Here is an 18940-nt window from a genome sequence, read left to right as displayed (position 1 = left end):
TACTGCAGCAGCCTGTAAGCAGATTCCAAGTAGCACTCAAAGTTTCTCAGAGTTTCCTGTTCTATATGTGAGCTTTGCCTCTTTGCCTTTAATTTTAATTTAATTTTTAATTTTTATTTTATTTTATATTTTTTTTAGAACTGTAAGGATGTTTAGAAGAGACCATGAATAGAAAAGGAGAATGTCCCTCACAAACCTCTGTTGAAAATATTAAAGCGAATAAAAGCTGCAAGAGGAAAATACATATATTATTCGTTCTCCACCTCACAAACACTGAAACAATTCTATGTAACTAGCTCCACGTACATGTATAAAATTTAATATGTGCCTAAAGTGCATTCTTAAAAATTACATCCCAGTAATGAAGAAGAGGAAAATATGTCCCCTCTGTGAAGGATAATGAAGTGAAAGGTACAAGCCAAAAACCAAGACAGGGGAAGGTCAATGAAATGTCATGTTCAGGAAAAATAGCCTACATTGCCTAATCTTCACTGTAATATTAATCTATGCTAAAAAATAACAAAAATCTAAATAATGAGTGGTGTAAGTGAATTACTCCCATTTCTCTGTGTAAGATGGATATCACTAAAGAGTCCCAAGTTTTGGGGTATTCTGCAGCAAATTCCCAAATATATTCACACATATAACTCTGTATATTTAAGTCTCATAACTTATGGAAAGGGTTTATAGATGGATTTGACAGCTGCAAAAAGTGCTTATTTGCATTACTGAAAGAACTAGGTAAAAGGAGATTTAGGACTAGCTTTCTGCTAGTCAGGAACTGAGTCAGCACCAAATATAGGCCAGAGTAGCCATAGTGCTATTCTGAATTCCAGCAGCTTGTTTTGGTTCTATGGAGCAGTTACTCCAGGACATCTAACCTGAGCAATACAGGACTCATACACCCCTCAAAGATGTTTCTACAAAAGGGAATTTATGGCTGTCGTTTTAGACATCCTGCTAACTGCCTCATACCACCTAGAAAACAGCTGAGTACCTGAGCACTGGGGCCTAGGAAAAATCCTGTTGGGTTTAGGGACAAATACAAACCTTCCCAGCCAACCTGAATGCCTAAGCAAATCACTGTACAGACATATAAAAAGGATGGAAACATTTCCTCACTGGCTAAAGGGCTACTATATAAGCAGCTCTGGGCCAGCACCATCTTCCTATTCTGTGTTTTCATTATAATGAGAAGGAGATAGAGGGAAAGGGCAACCTCAGGCTCCAAGACACCTTGGCAGAACAAACAAAAAATTCTCAAGGATGTAATTTACTGGCCACACATATAACAATACTACATAAGGGTACAACGAAGAGCTAGAATTACCCCCTAAAAATGTTATTTTAACAGCACTGCACAGAACACCTTTGACTTCAGCTCATGCTGACTTGATACCTGTGCCCATTTTCTTCTCTTCAGACAATTCTGTAATGGCCTTAAGTTCAGCTTCAGAGAACTTAGGGGTCAGTACCACATTGTCATAATCAACTTCCTCATCAAGTGAGAATGGTTGAACATCATCCCCTAGTAGCTGTAATGAAGAAAAAACAGATACATAAATAATACTGCTGCAAGTGATTGTAAGAAGCTCAAAACATAAACTTCTAATGAATATTTAACTAAACTATTTTTTCTGACTCAGCTGATTAAGCTAATTTTAAGTAAAAGAATAAATTCAATTATTCAATTTGACCTAATTTAAGCCATTTAACATGCCCCATTTTTATTGCACTGTATCTGCATGAATATCATTAGCTACTTTAGCTTAAGGCAAGGAATCTACAAAACCCCTTACACAAATCTATTGTATTCCTGCCACTTCAAGCAGTAGCGCAGTAGTGCATCAGCGCTGTGTACAAGTTATGTCCAGCTATGTTACATTTCAAAGACAGACTCCATATCCTTAAAATTTGGGCTAGTATCACATGAAGCTTCAGTGTACGTGCATCTGATACTAACGTAACATGCTTCCCGAAACATAGTTTCAGTAAAAAAAAATGTATGAAATGAGCAAAAAGACGTTTGACCTTATTGAAACTCATGCAATTGGTTTTGGCCCATCGATCAAGCCTGTCTAGATCCCTCTACCCTCACACAGACTGACACTTCCACCCAGCTTAGTGTCTCCTGCAAATTTACTAAGGGTATACTCTATCCCCTTATCTAGATAATTGATAAAGATATTAAACAGGAATGGCCCCAGTACTGAGCCTTGAGAAACACCATTTGTGACTGACTGTAAGCTGGATTTAACTCCATTGACCACAACTCTTTAGTTTTTATCCAACCATTTTTTTAACCCAGCAGAGCTTATGCCCATCCAAGCTATGAGCAGGAGAAAGCTAATTTTGTGAAATTGTATGTCATTCATAGTGGTGAGGTGAATAATAGGCAAAAGTGCTAGTTTCTTTTGTCTTCCACTCAGTAAATATACTGTTGACCAAAAACTGATTTAGCTTTATTAATTCTGTTGGATTTCTTATGTGTCCACTATAAACTGAATCAGCATCCACAATAAAATCATTTCAACTCTAGGCCTGTGTAGTATTTGCTCCACAATTTGTGACTCATTTGAAATCTCGTAGTTATCCAGACACCTCATCAACTTTAGAAGTTAAATAATTTCTTTTCACCATCTCAGAGATATGCGACTGGTCCAACTGGATTTTTTACATGATTAACACAGCCTTACTGCATTTGTCAGTATTTACTTTGCTAACATAGTGTATAGCATTTCTCTATTGCTTCCCATCGAAATATCTTAGAATAAATGCTCTGCCTGTAAAATAAAGTAATGAAAACAAATACCTATGGCAGGCTGCATGCTAATAAGGGACCGCAGGGGGCCATGACACAAATGGTTTATGGTAAGCATTTACATACAATTAATTTCAGAGCTACAGAAGTGACATGTTCTCACTGCCCAAATGGTACAGGAATGCTCATTATCCTTTGAGAATTTAATATAAAATGTCTAGAAATGTCAGCCATGAGAAACAGCACAGCTCCTCAAGGGCCTTATGTTTCAAACATTTAAGTAATTCAGTACCAAATTAGCAAAACATTTAAACACATGCTTATCTTTTCAAACTTCTGATGGATCCTCAATTGAGCCAATGACTTCTGATGTATTTAAAGGTAAGAATACACTTACTTGTCTTGCTGAAAGGGAGGAAAATACTCAGCATCTTATAGTCATTACTCAGTTTAAAGGGCATAGCATCCCACAAAATTTCTAGCAACATTTTGTAAGAAGCTATTGACACAGTTAATATTATCTAGTAAGTCAGAGAAGTGTTAGCTGGATTCCACTCAGGTGGAATGTCACATGACAGACATGGCAGTAATTATCTTGCTAGTATCCACAGCCTTTATTAATAAACTGTACTATTGCCTGATTTATCAAGAAATAATTTTTTAATAGAATTTTATTGCTTAATATTCTAGGAACCTAGCTTACACTTACTTTATTAGATGCTGGAGCATATAAACCTTCCTAGATGCAGACCTGTAGGCCATGGGCATTTATACACAAGGAAAAAACACTTTGTTGATAGGGTTGGTCTAGAAAACGTTATTCATTCTGCATGCGAAGATTATTTTTCTTATGTCCATAGACTATACCAAGTAAACTATCATTAACTTTTATAAATAGCACATTCAAAAAATGTTTGCATGAGACAAAGCCTGCACAAGCAGCTCTCTTTCCCAAGGCTAATGTCAACTCCTTGACCTCCTCACCATAGTCATGTTTAGAATTAAAAATAAAATAAAATTAAAAAAAAAAAAAAAAAAAAAAAGCCAAAAAAGACCCAGCATGAGAGTCAGCCTCTGGGTGGAAACCTATAACTTCTTAGAGAAAATGCCTACAGCAAGTGTGTTGAATTACTTTCTGGAGGTGCTTATTTCCCCCTCTTGATGACAGAAGGTCTAAATGAGACCAAATTTAAAGTTGAAGCTAGGTGACACAAAGCCCGCTTTCAATACATGTTTATAGTGAATGAATGAAAAATATGCATTCAACTGCACTCATACATATGCGTGGGAGGAGGAAACAGCAACAAATACTCTAGGAAGTAGACATTAAGTTATATTGTTAATTAAAAATAATAGTATGTCTTTTATGAAAGAAAGTGTTGATGTACAAATATAGGACAGAATAAATATCTGGCATGGGCAGGTGAATGTCCTGTGATAATGTATTTTGACCATGGAGTGAATGCTATTTCAACTGCCCATGGGAGCTCATGTATACTGCACTGTCAATACTAAATCCAGGAATTTGTTTATGTCTAAAATCCAGGGAAAGGATGAATTAACATTGGTGGGCAGCTCAAATGATTTGCTGTTTTACTAAGCCTCTTCCTAACAGCTTTCAATAAAAAAAAATATTTTCAGGGAGACAAATTTTTCTTTAACAATTACCCAAGTTATACACTAGTGTCTCGGGCCAGTATCAGGGGCTACCGGCAGTCAGGATGCATCCGCGACTTTCACCCCGAGTGTGGAGAGGTTTGTGAATGAGACCGAGGGTCACACGTGGCACTCACCTCTCACAGACGAACGGCCACTGCGAGACTGTATTTTAGAGGGTAGATTAGAATACCCCCTCACCGTGCTCACAAATTGTTACTGAGACCAAGGTTTAGTTTACGAATCAATTGGTTTATTAAGGGTCAACACAAACTGAGGGGCCAAGGTTCAGGAGAGGTAGGCTAGGTATATCAGAAAGGTAATTTAAAAGTACTATGGTCTTATTAAATGCACACTCCGAGGGAGAGGTGTGGAATCAATGGGGTAAAAGGATAGGAGCTGAGCCTGGCAGGGCTCGGCAGGAGAGCCGTGGAGGGGCCGGCTCCCCGGTAACCGGGGTGACCACTCCCAGCAGCAGCAGATGCAGCAAACACAGCTCTAATCCTGAGACAGGGTGGCAAGCACAGGCTGGGCAAGCTCCTACTCCGGTTCGGTTTGGTTTAGGCTGGGCAGGCAGCAATCCCTCGGGAGCGGGCAGGCCTCGGTGAGCAGGCTTGCAGGTCCCCATGGAGCGGGCACGATCCCCCTGGAGCGGGCACAGGCCGCCCCCTTTTCCGCTTCTCCAGGCAGCGGTGGTGAGGCAGCCCCCGTTTTCCTCTCGGTTCCTCCGGACAGTGATGCTGACGTTCCAGGCGGCTTTTGGCACTGCAGCAGGGTCTCCTCCCGGGCAGGCAGAGAGCCCCGGACCTGCAGATCTTGCCCTCTTTTTGTAGATCAGAAATCATTGTTCGAGAAAGTACCACTGTTCAAATTAGGCAATTAGCATTGGCCAGGTACGTACTCTGTCAGAGGCATCTTTAACCTGTTGTCCATTTTTTCTGCCAGTTATCATAACCCTTATGCTCTTTTCTTGCTGTGGACTTACCTGGTAGAGCAAGGGGCCTGTTCCAGTCCATCCTTGCCTAAATCAGCAAAAAGACGCCACTCTTGCTTTGCTGGCTTGAAAGGCATTTTGTTTAGTCTTATGTGTGGGGAGAGAAGATGGACCGTTCCCCACATCTCACCCTTTGCTTTTAAGACAGCTTAAAAAAATATATCCAGAGTACCAATACCGTCTGTATTTCCTCCACTTAGCTCCATAACTTTTATTTCATGTAACTTATATTATCACCAGGAATTGAGCCATATGCCTTTATTATTTTGATTAGTTCTCAGATTGATTTTCAAGAGACTGAAATATCCTATAAAACAGCATCCACATAAAAAGGATATTTTGTTAATGACACTTCCTGGTTTTATTCCCCTTGACTTTTCTCCCACTCTCTTAGAGCTTCTATCAGTTGTTCTGTGACATGGGAAAAGGTGCCGACAGATATCCCATTGCTGATAGCAATAAGCATAAATAACTAGGCAGTACATGACATGTCCCTGCTCTTTCTTTCAGCATATTCCTTCTCTCCAAACAAAAAAATGGAGTAAACTGTAGGGGATGCTGGGAGTCATGTTTCTGAAATGCAGTAGAAATAATAGAAGGAATTATTTTCCACATGGGTGAGGCAAAAGGAATATAGGAAGACAAATTATTTCCCCTACAGTCTCCAAACTGCAGAAAGTAAGTTGGGGACACATGGGAGAAATTTTAATCTCAGAAGATCCCCTGGGAAAGATATTTCTGTGGACAAGTGAGTGGTCAAACATGTCAACTTACCACCATTTTTCGCTAAAGTGTTCTTTTTTGGAGTGAAGCTAGATCTGCAGCTACCTAAATATCTGCCTCCTTTCAAGGACTCCAGAAGTCAAATATGGAGGGTCTGCTATTTTCAACAAGTGTTCAAAACATGCAGAAACTCTATGATTGTTGGTAAACAAACAGATTTCAGAGTTTAATGTATGTCTGTACTATTGCATTTCTGTTCCTCCCTCTCAAATTGTATAGAATATTATAAAAACCACTACAAAATCTTTGTGGCTCAGAAAGGAATTAGGCAATCATGAATAAAGACATACAGCTTGGGTCAAGCAGGTGTGAGGAAGCTTGTTTATTTAAGTGTTTTGTAATACTTTATAGTCAAGCATTCTTTCATGTAAGGGTGCAAAGGATCTGCCTGCGTCATGAGTCTTCAAGATTTTCTACAGTGTATCACAATTGCTGAAAAAATTCTGTCTAAATAACCATGATCAAGACCTTTGAATTTTCCATTTGATGTGACCTATGTGGTGGTTTAACTGATAGAACAGACTCACTGTATAAATTAAAATCAGGAATGGAAACCACTAAAATTATGTTCTCAAAAACCTGCTGTTTAGATCAGAAATTTCTCCCTCATTCTTTGCCATAAGGCCAGCTGTAAGTTATAATGGTGTCAGATTACTATTTCCTTGAACCTCCAAAACTGGCTAACAGCTAGAAATCACCAGCAAGTCTCTCCACACAAGGAAGCCAAGGACTGTACATAAAAACCACTAGATAAGTTGAATGGTTATGTTCCTCACTGTGGGTGACTAGCCTGTAATGTATCATATGTAATGTTGTTTATCAGACACATTCTCCTCCATGCAGTGATGGGAGACCTATGTTGAAGAGCCCATGTGTCACCCACAGACTTCTTAGAGTAAAGCTTATTCCAAAAGTAAAGTGAGGAGCTGGAGTATATTGCATGGGATGCATACACAGATGCACGCACCAACTAAGCCCCAAACCTTCTATTCAGAAAACAGAGGGTCTTACGCATTAACTACTGTTGAATGAAAGATGTGTTATGGGATTTTGCTAATAAGAAATGGTTCATTTCTCAAATTATTCAGCAAATGTAAAAGACTTCTAACAAACGTATAGGTTTTTAGAAAGCTACACTGTGTAATCCAGATTTGTCACTATATGTGTGGAACATATGAAAAGCAAAGCAGAAAGGAAAGTAGAGGAAGGGAAAAGAGAGGAAAAGAAAGCAGTGGAAAGGAGCAGAAAGGAGTGGAGTGGGAAGGAGTGGAGTGGTGCTGGAAGAAGGAAGGAAAGTGGTAGGGGAAGGCAGAAGGCTTGCGAGAATATTCAGAAACAAATACACCATACTCCTTGCTGAGATTTATCAATTCTTTGTCCAAAACAGACCATGTAAATCCTTGCATATTAGCATTTCAGGGTTTATCTTTAATTTGGATTTGTCACAAGCCGGTACCGGGGATTCAGTTGTCCTTGAGAAGCAAGTCTGTTTTAGTTCGTTAGCTGGGGATAATCAGGAGAGGCCTTCGCTGGCTTAAAAGGCATTTTGTTTAGACTTACGTGGGGAAGAAAGGAACAGTTTCCCACAGGATTACTACCTCTTTAATTGGTCCAGGGAGTCCCCTGATTAGAACATTCAGTCTTTCAGGTTTCACTCGAAGATTCATAGGACTGTCCTGACCCGGTATTAAATCATGGTCATAAATCATTTGAATTACAGCAGTCTTTTGTATACTGGCCACAAGATTAGAGTAGTCCCCTTCCACGGCCCACGGCTCTCCTCTGGAAAGGGGATCACTTGAGCCAACACAAAAAGCTGCACACTGGGTTACAGTCCAGGGGTGCAACTTATCTTCAGTTGTTAGAAAAATTCCAGCATTGCTGGCTTGAAAGGCATTTGTCTTATGTGGGGAGACAGAAGATAGACCGTTCCCCACAACTAGGTATAGCAGGGCTTATTTTTTTACCTTTGCCTAGCAATACGTTCAGAAATGTACACCTTCCTCTAAAGTCCTTTATAGACAAATATGTCAAAAGCATACACATTTGACATCCTACATTGCACTATTAAGCGTGTTTATTTTTCATAGGGAAGGGTTTTCTATTCTATATGACAATGGACTAGGCAGCCACATTCTGTTGCCCTTCCCTATCAGATTTGTTTTGATAAGCAGAGAACAGTTTCATTTCAAAGCAGGGATGTCTTCAGGAGGGCAGACTTTTGTTTGTTTAGATTAGTTGACAGAATCCCTTGGGATACAGTTCTAAAGGGCAAAGGAGTTCAGGAAGGATGGACGCCCTTTAAGAAGGAAATCTTAGAGGTGCAGGAGCAGATTGTCCCCATATGCCGAAAGATGAGCTGGAGGGGAGAGAAGAGTGGCCTGGCTGAACAGAGAGCTTTGATTGGAACTTGGGCAAAAAGAAGAGTTGATGACCTTTGGGCGAAGTAGCAGGCAATTCAGGGGGACTACAAAGGTGTTGTGAGGTTATGCAGGGAGAAAATTAGAAGAGCCAAAGCCCAACTAGAATTAATCTGGCTACTGACATGAAAGACAATTTAAAATGTTCCTATAAATAGTTTAAAAACAAAAGGTAGGATAAGGAAAATGTCCATTATTTTATTAGATGCTGGGGGAAACATAGTAACAAAGGCTGTGAGAGAGGCTGAAGCACTTCATGCCTTATTTTCGTCAGACTTTATTAGTAAGACCAGCTGTTCTCCTGGTACCAAGTCCCCTGAGCTGGAAGAGCAGGAGCAGAATGAAGCCCCCATGATCCAAGGGGAAATGGTTAGCAACCTGATACACCACTAAGACACAAACAAGTCTGGGGGGCCAGATGGGATCCACCCAAGGGTACTGAGGCAGCTGGTGAAATTGCTTATCAAACCACTTCCTATCATCTATCAGTAGTCTTGGCTAAGCACGGAGGTCTCATTTGACTACATGTTAACAAATGAAATGCCCATCTTCAAACTGGCAGCTTGTGGGCGGGCTGGCAGAACAGTGTAGGCAGAGCCAGCAGCACCACAGTCTCTCGCACTCTTACAAAAAGCTGCCCAAGGGAGAGCGAGTGACCCAGAGCACGGCGAGCAGGACAGGCAAACAGGGCGTGGCACGTCAGAGGGCATGGTGTGGCAGTTTTCTCTGGCAGCTTGCTCAGGCAGTTCACGCAGGAAGGGTGCCAAGAGACTGCTATCAGCCAGGTAACAGAGGTATCCACTTGGCAGAAGACAATGGCATCTCTCAGCTCTTCGCACTCCAGAGCTGATGCAGCTTCCCAGACTGAGCTCTCCTGGGAAAACCACACCACCTAGGTGTCAGGCTGCAGGGTGTTCCCAACTCCCACAATTGTCAGATAGTAGCAGTGAGCACACCTGTAGGAGGTGTGCCAGGGTGGAGGAACAACTCTGCCTACTGCTGGAGCTCCAGATGGGGGTAGGCAGGCTGAGGGCCATTAGGGAAATAGATGCTCAGAGTTGCACCCTGCCTTCGATGATAGAAACTGAGCAGGCAGAGAGAGAGCCCCTGCTACAGTGGACTCCATGTCCTCTCTCCATCCAACTCAATGTGATGCCTTGGAAGACAGGGGGCAATGGCAAAATGTTCCTGCCCAGCACAAGAGGCACTGAAAATGTGTCTGCCCAGCAACTACACCACTTTCCCAGGTGCCACTCAGGAACAGGTACAGTGCTTTGCAAGTGAAACAGGATAATGGTGAGAACAAAAATTCTTCTAGCTTGGAGGTGTCATCAAGGTTTAGTCAGACCACCCCACTCATCAAAATATCTGCAGCAAAAAAAGAAAGATGGGTCCTTGCCTTAGGGCATTCAATTCTGAAGGAAGCGGAAGGCCCGATATGTAGACCAGATCTACTACATAGGGAGGTTTGCTGTCTCCTTGTGGCCAGGGTCAAGGACATTCAGGAAAAACTCCCTACCCTAGTTAAACCCTCAGACTACTATCCATTAGTGATTTTTCAGGTAGGCAGTGATGAGATTGCTACCAGAAGTCCAAGGCCAGTGAAGGGAGACTTCAGGGCCCTGGAACAGCTGGTTAGGGGGTCAGGAGCACAAGTAGTGTTTGCTTCTATCCCACTTGTTGCAGTGATTGATGAAGGGATAAACAGGAAGAGCCTACAGATCAATGCCTATGTGACTGGTGTCATTGGCAAGACTTTGGGTTCTATAACCATGGGCTGCTTTACAAGACGTCAGGGCTACTGGCAAAACATGGGGTAGACCTATCTCAAAGGGGGAAAAGGATCCAGGGTCAGGAGCTAGGAGCACTTAGAAAGGTCTCTAAACTAGACTTGAAGGGGGGCAGGGGTAAAACTGGGCTTACTAGAGAGGAACCTGTGAGAGGCATGCCCATACTACGAGGAGGGTTCCAAAATGGCAGTGTTCACATCACCATTACCACTACAACTGGTTGGGGAACAAACTGGGCCAGCCTGAGTAGTGTAAGATGTGCCTCAGCTGTCTCCTGAAATGAAAACCAAAAGATCAGCCACCTGAATTGTAGGTATACAAACACACACAGTCTGGGAAATAAACAGGAGGAACAGGAGCTCTGTGCCCAGTCAGATAGCTATGATGTCATGGAAATAACTGAAACATGGTGGGAGAATTCACACGACTGGAGGACTGTGATAGATGGCTGTCAGCTGTTTCATAAAGACAGGCAGGGGAGAAAAGGTAGAGGAGTCGCGCTCAATGTTAAGGGAAATCTTGAATATATAGAAGTCAACTATGTTAATTGTGGTGGCCCTACTGAATGCTGCTGGGTCAAAATCAGAGAGGTCGTCTCCAAGGGACACCTTACAGTAGGCATCTGTTAATGACCCCTAAATCAAGATGACGTGACCAATAGAGCAATTCTTGGGTCACTCAGGCAAGCTTCAAGTCATCAAAACCTGGTCCTTACGGGAGACTTTAACTATCCAGATATTTGCTGGAGGAACAACACTGCAGTTCACATAACATCCATCAAGTTCCTGGAATGTGTAGAAGACTGCTTCCTCACACAAATGTTGGATGTGCCTACCAGGAATGGGGCACAGCTGGACTTACTACTCACTAACCAAAAAAACCTGCTCTGTAATATCTCGGTTAGTGGCAGACTTTGCTGCAGTGACCACAATATTGTGGAGTTTGGGATACTGCTGAGCACAATGAAGGTTAATTCCAGGACAAAGTTTTTAGATTTTAGAGGAGCTAACTTCAGCTCACTCAGGGCTCAGTTGGAAGGGATCCTGTGGAAAGCTTCCATGGAGGGTAAAGGAGCTAGTGAGTGCCAGGAGTTTTTCAAGAACACTCTTCTAGATAAACAGTTCATCCTCTCTAAAGGCAGGGGAAGCAGGTGGAGCAAGAGACCCCCTTGGCTTAACTGTGAGCTTCTGGGTCTGCTCAGAACCAAAAGGGAAACGTACCAGAGGTGGAAAAATGGAATGTTATCAGTTGAAAATGACAAGGGTATTGACAAGGCATGCAGAGATGCAGTTAGGAAAGCAAATGCTCAACTTGAGCTGACATTGGCCAGAAATGTTGTGACATTCAGGATATATGGTGCTTATGAACAATCCAAGAGATAAATAGCGTATTTGGACACTTACTGGCATCTACTGTTTGTCTGGAGACATGCAACAGATAAGAAGTGTTTAACCAAGAGACATCTCAGCAACCCACCAAAGCCATTTTGCTCAACTGATAACAGCAAGACCCCCTTTGATGTGATAAACGCCGAAGGCAAACTGGAGAGTTCAGTGTGGGATGTGCTGAGATTGCAGACAAAAGAGGCACACAATTGGTGCCACAGCTAGCACTGAGCAAGGATATCTAGTAAATACCAGGCCTTGAATTAATCAAGAGGTTCAGAGAGAGTTTTAATGTAAATCATCAAACTGGCAGAAAAGACTTAAAGTCTATGCAAATAACTGAACCAAAGAAATGCAGGAGGTGATAAAGAATTTTCACTGCAAATATGGAACAGTGATTGGGTAACCGCTATAGTGCAGCCTGGGAATTAACTGTATAACGGAGAAGAGCACCAGTCTCAAGATGCCTGCTAAGATCAGACCACCACCCTGCTTCTACTATGAGACCAAGGGGAAGTTGCTGGAGCTCTGGTGGTGACTTTTCTTTAACTCTTTATTTCCTTTCCTGATCTTTCGCTTTTGTAGTTTAGGGTTGGTTATCATATCTATTCTAAGCTTATAACAAATACATAGTTATAACTCTTACCAGCTGACCTGTACCTAAATAAAAGCCTATTTGTACACCTGATATTGTGTTATCTTTGTTTTGCTCTGGCAGGATCACAAAGAATCTCCGTGTATCTGACTATCAGATTGTGACAGATGTCAAGAACTTCAAGAAAGGGTTCTTCAGATACATTAACAACCAGCAGAAGCAGAGGAATAATATTGGCCCACTATTAAACAGGAGAGGGGAAGTAGTCGCCAAAAATGCTGAAATGGCAGAAGTCCTCAACACATTCTTCACCTCTGTCTTTACCAGTGCTTTTGGGTCGCAGGCCATAGGAACAAAACTCCAGGTTGACGCAGACACCAACCTGTCATCAGTGAAGAAAGAGTTGGTATGTCAACTGTCAACTTGGCCAGTACAAATCAATGGGTCCGGATGCCATTCACTCTAGGGTGTTAAGAGAGCTGGCTGATGTGGTTGCAAAGCTGCTCTCCATAATTCTTCATGAGAAGTAGAGGATCCTGTGCCTTCCTGTCCCCTGGCAGAGGTAGGGGACCTGAGAGAAGATGGGAACTGGAAGCGGGTCCCTGCTTGAGGCAACAGGTGAACCCACTCCCGGCTTCCCTCACCTTCACGTGTGTCCTTACAGAACAGGTATATGGCCCTGGATCAGGAAAATAAATCAGGTAACTGAGGTTACTGACAAAGGTCGGTCCAGAGAGTTGCCAAGGCAATCTGCCCCATGCATTAGGACTGCTTCTGCTAAGAACAAAAAGAAAGGTTACTGTTGTAGGAGATTCTCTTTTGATGGCAACTGGGCCAGACCCAACGCTCAGGGAGGTCTGCTGCCTCCCTGGGGCCTGGGTTAGCGATGTTACTGAGAAACCCCTAGACCTGGTGCAGCCCTCTGATTACTACCTGCTAGTGGTCATGCAGGTGGGCACTGATGGGGTTGCCAAGGCAAGATTCAGGGTGATGCAAAGGGATTTCAGAGAACTAGACTGAATGCTTGCAGAATCAGGAGCACAGGTGGTCTTTTCCTCAGTTCCTTCAGCGGCAGGAAAAGCTGAAAGGACTAGGAAAACACAACTGATAAATGAATGGCTTAGAGGCTGGTGCTGCTGGATGAACTTTGTGGTTTTTGATCATGGAGATGTTTACAGGGCACCAGGTATGCTAGCAAACAACGGCATAGAGCTATCAACAAGGGGGGGAAAGGAATCTTGGCCAGGAGTTAGCGGGGCTTGTTGAGAGAGCTTTAAACTAGACTTGAAGGGGGTAGGGGACAAAACTCCTGGATGGTTTGATTTACAGGACATTGGGCCTGCTGGCAGTGGATGGGAAGACTCCGTCCTGCAGGGGACAAAGGGTCCTAGGGCAGGAGTTAGCAGGGCTCATTCACAGAGCTTTAAACTAAATTTGAAGTGGAAGGGGATTGTAGCTGGGTTTGAACTAGCGGGGCAATGTTCTAGTATTAATGAAGACCAGAAGACCTCCCACCTCCCAAGGGTGCCACCAGTGTGCTCAGCTAGCTACCTGAAATGCCTGTACAGCAATGCACACAGCATGGGGAATAAACAGGAGGAGTTAGAAGTCTGTGTGCGCTCTAAGGGTTATGGTCTGGTGGCAATTACAGAGACATGGTGGGACAGCTCACATGACTGGAATGTGGTCATGGATGGCTATGTCCTTTTTAGGAAAGATAGGTCAGCAAAGCGAGGGGGTGGAGTTGCTCTTTATGTGAGAGAGAAACTAGAAAGTATTGAGTTCTGTCCGGGTACCGATGAGGAGCAAGTGGAAAGTTTGTGGGTAAGAATTAAGGGGCAGGCTTGCATGGGTGATACAGTTGTGGGGGTCTATTACAGACCTGATCAGAACGAGGGAGTTTGATGAGGCTTTCTACAGGCAGCTGAAAGCAGCTTCACAATTACAGGCCTTGGGAGATCTTAACTACCCAGATATTTGCTGGAAGGCCAACATAGCCAGCCATTCACAGTCTAGGAGGTTCCCCCAGTGCTTTGATAACTTCTTTATACAAATGGTGGGCAAACCAACTAGAAGAGGAGCGCTGCTGGATCTTGTGCTCACCAACAAGGAGGGTCTGGTTGAAGCGGTGACGGTCAATGGCAGCCTTGGCTGCAGTGATCATGAGATGGTTCAGGATCCTGTGTGGGAGGAACAGAATACCTAGCACGACTAGAACCCTGGACTTCCACAGGGCCAACTTTGGCCTTTTCAATCAATTATTAAGAGAAGTCCCATGGGACAGGGTACTAGATGGTAAAGGGGCTCAAGATAATTGGTCAACATTCAAGGACCACTTCTTGCAAGCTCAGGATCAGAGCATCCCAAGGGGTAGAAAATCAAGTAATGGAGCCAGGAGACCCACATGGTTAAAAAAGGAACTCCTGGGCAAACTCAACTGGAAAAAGAGAATCTATGGATCATGGAAGAAGGGGATGGCCATTGGGAGGAATATAGGACTGTTGTCAGAGGTTGTAGGGAGGAAATTAGGAAAGCTAAGGCCTCCTTGGAATTAAACCTTGCTAGTGAGGTCAAAGACAATAGGAAGGGCTTCTTCAAATACATTGCAGATAGAACTAACACTAGAGGCAATATAGGCCTGCTGCTGAATGAGGTGGGTGCCCTGGTGACAGAGGATATAAAGAAGGCAGAGGTACTGAATGCCTTTTTTGCCTCTGTCTTTACTGCTGCAGACTCTCTCCAGGAGCCCCAGATCCCTAAAACCCCAGAAGAAGTCAGGATGAAGGAGCAGTTTGCTTTAGAAGATGAGGATTGGGTTAGGGATCAGTTAAGCAATCTGGACATCCATAAATCCATGGATCTGGATGGATTACACCCGTGGGTGCTGAGGGAACTGGCAGAGGTCATTGCTAGGCCACTCTCCATCATCTTTGGTAAGTCATGGGTAACAGGAGAGGTGCCTAAGGACTGGAGGATAGCAATGTCACTGCAGTCTTAAAAAAGGGTAAGAAGGAGGACCTGGGTAACTATAGACTGGTCAGCCTCACCTCCATCCCTGGAAAGGTGATGGAACAACTTATTCTTGGCACTATCTCTAGGCATATCAAGGATGAGGGGGTCATTAAGAGCAGTCAACATGGTTTTACCAAGTAGAAGTCATGTTTGACCAACCTTACAGCCTTCTATGAAGAAGTAACTAGGTGGGTAGATGATGGTAGGGCAGTAGATGTGGTTTATCTTGATTTCAGTAAAGCATTTGACACAGTCTCCCACAGCATCCTCGTAGATAAACTGAGGAAATGTGGTCTTGGTGATCAGGTAGTGAGGTGGATCATGAACTTGTTGAAAGGAAGAAGTCAGAGAGTTGTGGTCAATGGAACATTATCTCGTTGGAGTTCTGTGACTAGTGGAGTCCCTCAGGGGTCAGTACTGGGACCGGTACTATTCAATATTTTCATCAACGACCTAGATGAAGGAACAGAGTGTACCCTCAGCAAGTTTGCTGATGACACTAAGCTGGGAGGAGTGGCTGACACACCAGAAGGCTGTGCTGCCATTCAGCAAGACCTAGACAGGTTGGAGAGTTGGGCAGGGAGAAACTTGATGAAATTCAACCAGGGCGAGTGTAGAGTCTTGCATATGGGAAGAACAACCTCATGTTCCCCTAGGCTGGGGGCTGACTTCCTGGAGAGCAGTGTAGGAGAAAGAGACCTGGGGGTCCTGGTTGACAGGAGGATGACCATGAACCAGCATTGTGCCCTTGTAGCCAAGAAGGCCAGTGGCATCCTGGGGTGTATTAGAAAGGGTGTGGTTAGTAGGTCAAGAGAGGTTCTCCTCCCCTTCTATTCTGCATTGGTGAGGCCGCATCTGGAGTATTGTGTCCAGTTCTGGGCCCCTCAGTTCAAGAAGGACAGGGAACTGCTTGAAAGAGTCCAGCGCAGAGCCACAAAGGTGATTAAGGGAGTGGAACATCTCCCTTATGAGGAAAGGCTGAGGGAGCTGGGTCTCTTTAGCTTGGAGAAGAGGGGACTGAGGGGTGACCTCATCCATGTTTACAAATACGTTAAGGGTGAGTGTCAGGAGGATGGAGCCAGGTTTTTTTCAGTGATGTCCAGTGATAGGACAAGGGGCAACAGGTGCAAACTGGAGCATAGGGGGTTCCACGTAAACATCAGAAAAAACTTCTTTACTGTGAGAATGACAGAGCACTGGAACAGGCTGCCTAGAGAGGCTGTGGAGTCTCCTTTGCTGGAGACATTCAAAACCCGCCTGGACGCATTCCTTTGTGATGTACTCTAGGTGATCCTGCTCTGGCAGTGTGATTGGACTAGATGATCTTTTGAGGTCCCTTCCAACCCCTAAGGTTCTGTAATTCTGTGTGATTCTGTGATAATCTTTGAGGAGTCACAGAGACTGGGAGATGCCCCTGAGGGCTGGAGGAAGTCTAATGTCACCCCCATCTATAAGAAGGGTCCAAAGGAGGAGTCAGGTGATTACTGACCCGTTAGCCTCACTTCAGTCCCTGGAAAGGTCATGGAGCAAATCTTCCTAGGGACAGTCACAAGTCAGTTGAAGCATGTGACTGGGAAAAGCCAACATGGATTTACCAGGCGCGAATCGTGCTTGACAAGTTGTGCTTGATCGCCTTCTATGACAAAGTAACCTTGATGTAGTGCAAGCAGATTGGAGGAGTGAGCTAGCAGGAGCCTTGTGAAGTTCAGTGGGGAGAAGTATAAGGTCTTGCACCCGGGAACACATAACCCAGGAGCGCAGTTCAGACTGGGATCCACCTGGCTGGAGAGCAGCTCTTCAGGGAGGGACCTGGAGGTCATGGTGGATAACAGCCTCAACATGAGTGAACAGTGTGCTGCAGCAGCAAAAAAAGCCAGCAGAATCCTGGGCTGCATCAACAAGGACATCACCAGCAGAATCACAGAATCACATAATCACAGAATGTTAGGAGTTGGAAGGGGTCTCCGAAGATCTTTGAATCCAACACCCCTGCCAGAGTAGGACAAAAAAAACTAGGACAGATCACTCAGAAAGGCATCCAGACAGGTCTTGAAAATCTCCAGAGAAGGAAACTCCACAGCGTCTCTGGGAGGCCTGTTTCAGTGCTCTGTAACCCTCACAGTAGATAAATTCTTCCTCATGTTGAGGTGGAACTTCCTGTGTTCCAGTAGCTTACCTGGACTTTAGTAAAACCTTTGACAGTTTCCCACAGCATTGTCCTGGAGAAACTGGCTGCTGATGGCTCCATAGAATCATAGAATGGTTTGGGTTGGAAGGGACTTCGAAGACCATCTTTTCAACCCCCTTGCCATGGGCAGGGACACCTCCCACTAGATCGTATTGCTCAAAGCTCCACCCAACCTGGCTTTGAACACTTAATGGAGGGGGCATCCACAACTTCCCTGGACAACCTGTTCCAGAGTCCCATCACCCTCACAGTAATGGCTTGGATGGGTGTAAGTTTCACTAGATAAAAAACTGACTGGATGGCTGGGCCTAGAGTTGTGGTGAATGGAATTAAATCCAGTGGTATGTCACAAGTTGTGTTCCTCAGGGCTCAGTATTTGGGCCAGTTCTCATTAATGTCTTTGTCAGTGACCTGGATGAGAGGATCAAGTGCACCCTCAGAAAGTTTGCAGATGATACTAAGTTGGGAGGGAGTATTGATCTGCTTGAGGGTAAGAAGGCACTACAGAGGGACCTGGACAGGTTGAATCAGTGGGTGAGGCCAATTTTATAAATTTCAACAAGGCCTTCTCTTGGGTTACAACAACCCTATTCAACTCTACAGGCTTGAGAAAGAGTGGTTGGAAAGCTGCCCAGTGGAAAAGGACCTGGGGGTGTTCGTCGACAGATAACTGAATATAAGCCAGCAGTGTGCCCAGGTGGCCAAGAAGGCCAACAGCATAGTGGCTTGTATCAGGAATAGTGTGGCCTGCAGGACTAAGGAAGTGATTGGTCCCCCTGTACTCGACACTGGTGAGGCCACACCTCAAATACTGTGTTCAGTTTTGGGCCACTCTCTGAAAGACACTGAGGTTCTGGTGTGTGTCCAAAGAAAGACAATGGAGCTGGTGAAGGGTCTAGAGCACAAGTCTAATGAGGAGTAGCTGAGGGGATTGGGGTTGTTTAGCCAGGAGAACAGGAGGCTGAGGGGAGAACTTATGCTCTCTACAACTACCTGAAATGAGGTGGTAGAGAGGTGGATGTTAGTTTCTAAGTATACGTAACAGATCATAGGACAAGAAGACATGGCTTGAAGTTGTGCCAGAAGAGGTTTAGATTGTATAATAGGAAAGATTTATTCACCAAAAGGGTTGTCAAGCACTGGAACAGGCTGCCTAGGGAACTGAATGAGTTACTATCCCTGGAGATAATGTGTAGATGTAGTGCTTAGGGACATTGCTTAGTGGTGGACTTGGCAATTTAAGTTTATGGTTAGATTTTATGATCTTAAAGGTCTCTTCCAACCTAGATGATTCTATGATTCTGTTCCAGGGAAAATCTTTTTCTCTTTCTAAACAAGTCCTGCCATAAACAATGC

General features: G+C 43.9%; 1 protein-coding gene across 1 annotated transcript in view; it reads right to left on the bottom strand.

Annotated features, from left to right (window-relative positions):
• Positions 1-1382: 1382 nt before the first annotated feature.
• Positions 1383-18940, bottom strand: part of IFTAP (intraflagellar transport associated protein) — a 48045-nt gene continuing 30487 nt past the window's right edge. The window contains 2 exon segments of the mRNA XM_051621094.1: positions 1383-1537; positions 12920-12953. Of these exon segments, the coding sequence (XP_051477054.1) occupies positions 1383-1537; positions 12920-12953 (189 nt within the window).

Source organism: Apus apus, chromosome 5 (assembly GCF_020740795.1).
Source record: "Apus apus isolate bApuApu2 chromosome 5, bApuApu2.pri.cur, whole genome shotgun sequence".
Classification (NCBI taxonomy): Eukaryota; Metazoa; Chordata; class Aves; order Apodiformes; family Apodidae; genus Apus; species Apus apus.
This window is presented reverse-complemented; position numbering and strand designations above follow the sequence as displayed.